General features: G+C 43.6%; 1 protein-coding gene across 1 annotated transcript; it reads right to left on the bottom strand.

Moving 5' to 3' along the window:
- Positions 1–1,343: 1,343 nt before the first annotated feature.
- On the bottom strand, positions 1,344–2,853 carry LOC116062642 (trace amine-associated receptor 13c-like). Its single transcript, XM_031317343.1, has 2 exons — positions 2,687–2,853; positions 1,344–2,325 (listed from the first exon to the last, which is right to left on the bottom strand). The coding sequence occupies exons 1-2, from the start codon at positions 2,851–2,853 to the stop codon at positions 1,509–1,511; spliced, it is 984 nt and encodes a 327-aa protein (XP_031173203.1). The 3' UTR covers positions 1,344–1,508.
- Positions 2,854–6,689: the final 3,836 nt, after the last annotated feature.

Here is a 6,689-nt window from a genome sequence, read left to right as displayed (position 1 = left end):
CAGAGTGGCCCCATTTAAATGAAGGAGGGGGCTGTGTTTTCTACAGACTAAATGCAGCTTCACACCTCAGAAACGATCATCACTTAGTGAGATTTTGGGACAATTGTGGCCAGTGGCCATGAAGAGTATCTGGTTTTACTTTCTACAAAAAATTCATCTGCTATTACATATCTGTTGCTGCTCCACTCCATCACCCCTCCACCCACCCCCAATATCACCTGTAGATAATCCTGTCTTCTCAAATAATCTGTTGTTGAACTTTTTGCCAAAAATAGTGTTTTATACACTACTGTCATAGAGACAAGATATGTTATACAGGGATCAAATATGAATGACACTAAACTGAAATGATTAATACAACTTGGTGAAAGGGCCAGGATCTTATTATGCTGACAGTTTGATGTGAAACACATTTACTGTTCATAAGTGATGTTTTTCTATACTTGATGGGAAAGTGTGGTTGGTCAGGGACATCTATTTTATTAAATGGACACTAATTACTTGGATGATGCTCTCACCAATATAGTGACATGAATACACAGCTTTGGGAGCTCTTTTGTTGTGTTGGGATGACATTTTTCCTATCTCAAAGAAAAAATACTCAATACATACATAAGTAAATATGTGATTACTTAAAAAACAGTATATGGTGCTTATGACTCTTTAAATACAGCAGAATCAGAGAGACAAAATACACAACAAGATAAAGCTGAAGGACAGGCCTTTCATTTGTTGTTCATACACAATTTAGACTTAAAGACAGGAAAGCATATTTTCACGTTCTGTATACAACAACTGATCAGTGAACAGCAGGAACATTTTCATTCCTTTTTTCCTCAGACCGAGTCTGATGTCAGTCTACAGCATGTTGGTCTCAGAGGAGCCAGGCTGCAGCATCTCAGTCTAAAACAAGGCATAGATCACAGGGTTTAGACAAGAGTTACAATAATACAGATGGACTGAAAATGATGCAGGTGAAGCAACTATCAAGTTGTCAGCGATGAGTTAAAGCAGTAAAACAAGGCATAGATCATCAATTAATGTTATCCAGGGATCAAATATGAATGACACTGGACTGAAATGATTAGAACAACTTTTCTTCCTAAGCTCAAAGGGAACATGATGTTTTTATACCGACAGTTTGATCTGAAACACAACAGGGGATTTTTTTCTATACTGGAAACATACATACACATGAAAGGTTCCCTAGGAAAAAAAGACTGCATAAGTGTCATTCATGTGTGAATTTAAAGCTTACATTAAACTGGGTGATTACTAGAAACAGTATATGGTGCTTATGACTCTTTCTTTAAATGCAGCAGCATCAGAGAAACACAATACACAACAAGATAAAGCTGAAGGACAGGCCTTTCATTTGTTGATCATACACAATTTAGACTTAAAGACAGGAAAGCATATCTTCACTTTCTGTATTTGATAATTCACTCACTGAACAGCAGGAACATATTCATTCATTTATCCTTAGACAGAGTCCCTCTACAGTCTCTCTACAGCATGTTGGTCTCAGAGGAGCCAGGCTGCAGGATCTGAAGAGTAATAATGAGTTTAACTGATTTTCTAAACCAGGGGTAAAACAAGGCATAGATCACAGGATTTAGACAAGAGTTACAATAGAACACAAAGATAACATAGGATACAGATGAAGCACTGACCAAGCTGTCACCTGCAAGAGAGACAGAGTAATATGGGCAGAAACACATTAGAAACACAACTATAAGAACACCAAGATTCCTGGCTGCTTTCAGCTCTGATTTCTTTGCCTTTGGAGTCACTGAAAGCTGGAGTGTGACAGCTGTAATGTGAGAGCGCATGGCACGAGCCTGAGACACAGCCACTGCAAATATTCTCAGATACAGAGCTATGATGACAGTAACTGGAACAAGAAAGGATAAAACAAGATCAATAGTCACTGAGATATTGTCAATGACTAACAAACATTCTCCGTAGCAGGAATTATACCTCCCTGGTTGAGTCAGGAGATCCTTCACATAGAGAAAGCTGTAGGAAACAGAATAGAGCCAACACAGACAAACACAGAGTTTAACTCTGTCCACAGTGATTCTGGTGGTGTAATGCAGAGGGTCACAAATAGCCACATAACGGTCAACTGATATGAGCACCATGTCAACTACTGAGGCTGAGAGAATGATGACTGTAACATAATTATACAGAGTACACACAGGGTCACCAAGAAACCAGCAGGATGTGTTTCTGAAGATTTCTCCCGGCATCAGCACGAGGCCCACTAGAAAGTCTGAGACAGCCAGAGAGAGGAGGAGGATGTTGGTGGGTGTGTGGAGCTGCCTGGAGGAAAAGAGAAAAGCACCATTACACCAACATGAATGACAAAATAACCAAAAGCAGTATTCAAAATAATAACTTGAAAATGTATATGAGCTTGAATATTTATTATTTATTATCAGTAGTTACCATATGTTTAAGTGTAGACAGTTAAAATTACTTGGTTGAGGTCACGGTGGACAGAAAGCAATGCTTAATATTGGTAAGAGAGAGGACATGAACAACAGTCTCTGGTATCAAAGTCAGACATTTGGAGCAACATTATTCAGTTCTAGCTCAAAGACAATTCTTCTAAATGTACAGCAGCTGTTCACATTTTTAAGTTACAATTCCTGTAGAGAGAAGCAAAGAAGGTAATATCTGCCTGAAGTGGGAGATAGAGATGATGATGAGCAGGTTGAGAGACACAGTGATCAGAGAGATGGAGTAGAACACAGTATTAACTGTTTGGGGCCAAGGAAACAAGGGCTTCCTGCAGGAGGTGTTTGGGAACTGTGGAAAGCAGAGCTGGGCTCTGTCCTCAACCTCCATCTGCAGAGATCTGCAGCTCTGGCAGCTTTCTGAACTAACCTGAGTCATGTAACTGAATTATCTCTCTCACATTCTCTTCATCCCCTCCTCCCTCTCAGTCCCTGTTGGACTCTGATGCTCCTCCTCCCTCACTCTGCACATCCCACCATCATCTTCATCACTCGCTCTGTAACCCTGCCTTCCTCACTGTCTCTCTATCCAATCTCTCCTTTGTAACTCTCTACCCTTGTTTCCTTTCCTTTGTCCTATTATTGTCCTAGAGATTACGTTTTAACTTATTAAAACAGTAGTCTGACATTGCCAGCTCTATCTCCACAGCCCTGTGGAGTAAGGTCTGCCTACACCACAGATGCATTCTGGGATGGGAGAAAAAAACATTATGGATGTGACGGTGGCTCTGCAAAATACTATCAGGAAGGAACTTGTTTTGGTGAAACATTACCATCCCACAAAAGAAAACACCACATACAATATTAAATGAAGTTAAGTGTTCACACAATACAGTAACGTGAGCTATTTAAATTAGCTGGACACATGGTTGATCGTTATTTGCTCTTACCAGAGTATCTCAGTGTGTACTTTTTCCATAGCTATCCCACCAATCGGCCCAGAGGTCCATGTTTACCCGCCGGCAAAAGTCTACCTGATGACTCGTGTCAACTGGTTAAACCTACGTTCCCTCTCTTCCGATTTTCTTAGTGCAGCCCCATGGAAACCATACACGATGGTGGCAAAGCTGCGTCATTCTCCCCAGTCTCTGCCTCTTCTGTAAATATGCTCACTTCTGGCTACAAAATATCAAGATGTCATTACGGCAGTCCACATACCAACAGGTGATGTCACTGATGCTACGTCCATTATATTTTCATTCTATGGTTGGAGCCACCGAGGCCCAGCCAATCAGTGTCCTGTGTAGAGCTACTGGCAGCTACGGGTACGGTTCAGGTGTGTGTGATGGGCGTTTAAAACAACAATGGAGGCTCCTAAAGAGGTTAGCTTAGATGCTGCAATAGCATCAGTCAGTGTTGTGACCATGTCATCTGTGCTCAAGTCCTAAATTAGTCTCTAGTCATTTGTTCCAAGTGTCAAGCAAGTCCCGAGTTATTTTTCGTGGGTGGCAAGTAGTGACGTACTACGCGCTACTACTGAAAATTTGGTAACGAAACTTAGTTCCTTTTTCAATTCGGCGCAACGTTACTTTTCTCAGGGACAGATTTGACAGCGACACTGCCTTCTCAACTGCACACTCACAAGCTCCACACGGACATGACAGAGGCTGGTAGCAGAGCAATCATGGCAAGCGAGAAGCAGCCAAAGCTAACTTTTGAGAACGTTTTAAGCCTCGTGGCTTTTTGCTGGATGGCGCTCTGAGCCAGGCAGACACAAAGCTGACAACCTCACAGATGGATGCGGTGGAGATGGCCTCATACATACATGCAGCGGACCGCTGTGGACTTGTGTCGGTTGCACGGACACGCAAGGATTTCCAGAACAGAGGCTGCATGTGTCTATGACAATGCACGGACCATCGTGGCTGTGCGACCGGTACAAGTCGATACAGACGTTACTTAGTATACACTAACACCGTGTAACGTGATGACCTGCTGATGTGCATTCAACCCATGCTGGACTCGTTCATAATCAATCAGCCGTCACTCTGTGAGTAGAGAATCCTGTCTGCAGTGTAGTTCAGACACTTCACTGATGAACCAGAGATTGGCTTTATGGTCAAAGATAGTTTTTGTATAATTAACTTCAGTCTTTGCCAGAGACGCCTGCTTTTAAAAGTAACGTAAAAGTAACGAGTAAAGTAAAAATGTAATGTAATCACAGTCAACCGGCTCCTTACAAACCATTCCAGATAGGTTTCTTTCCGTGTCTCTGCAAGGAGGGACGTGTTGGTGAAACAACTCACTCTGTTATCAAAGAAGCGGGGTTACGTTAAGTAACCTAAAGTTCTTTTTCTAACTCCGTTCGGTGTTTCACTATGGGAGATATAGACCACTCCCAGATTGCCTGAATCTCCCGAAGCCAAATAATATTGAACCGAGAGTCACACTAACCCCGGCGCCGTAACCTCTCGCACAGCCTGTGCCAAGGACAGTCCGGAAACATCAAGCCTGTAAAACCTCACAAAAGTGTGAGGCGTAGCCCAGCTTGCAGCCGCACAAATTTCCTTCACCGACACACCCCTGAACAGGGCCCATGAAGTGGCCATGCCCCTTGTGGAATGAGCTCCCAAACCCTGTGGGGCCTGTAAACCTTTACACTCATAGGCCAATGATATGGCCTCCACAATCCAGTGGGACAGCCTCTGGCGGGACAATGGCTTACCCTTGTGGGGTAAACCCGCCACTTTCCGCTGTAAAGAGAGCGGGTGGACGCCGCCCTTGCGCTTTGAATGGTATCAATGACCCATTCTGGCATGCCTGAGGCATTCAGGTTCCACCTTTCACGGCCCAAGCCCAGAGCGCGACGCGTTCTGGGTGAGGTTGGTAGATCTCCCCGCCCACTTGGGAGAGAAGGTCTCTGCGAATGGGGAGAGGCCATGGCTCTCCCACCAGGAGCTGTATTACCTCTGCTACCCAATGCTTGGATGACCACCGCGGCGCTATCAGGATCAGCGAAAGGCCCTGACCTCTCACCCTCTCCAGGGTGGGGGAGATCAGACTGAGGGGGGGAAATGCATAGAGTAGCACGTTTGGCCACGGGTGGGCTACCTCATCCACACCCAGCGGTGCATTTACGTCTGCCAGAGAGAATTGAGCATATTGGTGGTGGAAGAGTGTGGTCCCCCCCAAAGCACTTTGAGTGTCTATGATAATGCGCTATATAAATGTATGGAGTTATTATTATTATTGTAAGTAGAGATGCACCAATTACAATTTTCTAGGCCGATTCCAATTTCTGATTTTCTTTGAGTTAGGCCAGCCAATACCAATTTTAGCCGATTCTGATTTCATTTTTTCTAACCACACAATTATTTATTTTCTATCTTTTCTTTAATAGAACATTTTGCACAGAACATAGAAACTTTTTTGAACAGATAATGGATCACTATAAAATAGAACTATATAAATTACTCCTGGTGTGGGACATTCACACACATCTAAAGAGCAATGTTAGAACCATTTCCTTCTTTTCACATCAATATCAACTAAAGAAATGTGATTTAGGTTTTTGGTGTCGTCCCTCCACGCCCTACTTTCTCCTTGCAGGTGTTGCATATTGCAAACTTGTTATCTTCTGCACACACGCTGAAGAATTCCCAAACAGCTGACATGTTGCAGGTTAATTCACCAGGTTCCTACATGTGCGAGAATAGCGCCGACGCGCTTCACACCGCGAGCGGGTACGCGCGACACACGGCGGAGAAGTTGAGAGAAAGGAAAAAGAAACCGTGCTGTGGCGTCCGTGCTGTGGCATCCGTGCTGTGGCGTCCGTGCTGTGGCGTCCGTGTGTGCGTGCGTCCTTGAGAACTGTAACTGGTATAACTTATGTTGTCAGTTAATTATAGCGTTGACCGGCATGAAATCGGCATATGTCAGACTGACCTGCTGGTCACCGGTCATGGCCGAGCACGTGAAAACCGGCCAATTCCGGTCACCGGCCGGTCTATCAGTGCATCTCTAATTGTAAGAGCAGTGAGAGTGAACAAAAACAGTAAAGGTTTGGGCCTTAAAACATTAAAACAGTGAGTTAAAATCACTCTGTAGAGCTGAGAGGAGCTGCACAGTCAGGAGATAATTCTCTGTGGATTTTTGACTGGCAGCAACCCCTCTCACATTACACATGCTAATTGAATCCCTTTTTCTTATTAAAAATCTAAAAAAATT

Source organism: Sander lucioperca, chromosome 8, assembly GCF_008315115.2.
Source record: "Sander lucioperca isolate FBNREF2018 chromosome 8, SLUC_FBN_1.2, whole genome shotgun sequence".
Taxonomy (NCBI): Eukaryota; Metazoa; Chordata; class Actinopteri; order Perciformes; family Percidae; genus Sander; species Sander lucioperca.
Note: the sequence above shows the minus strand (reverse complement) of the source record. Positions and strands in the feature narration are given on the sequence as shown.

Coding starts and splice junctions, on each gene's coding strand:
- LOC116062642 (XM_031317343.1), bottom strand. CDS start 2,853: ATGGAGGTTGAGGACAGAGCCCAGCTCTGCTTTCCACAGTTCCCAAAC. Junction 2,326..2,686: donor ATCTCTATCTCCCACTTCAG/GCAGATATTACC, acceptor CTTTTCCTCCAG/GCAGCTCCACACACCCACCA.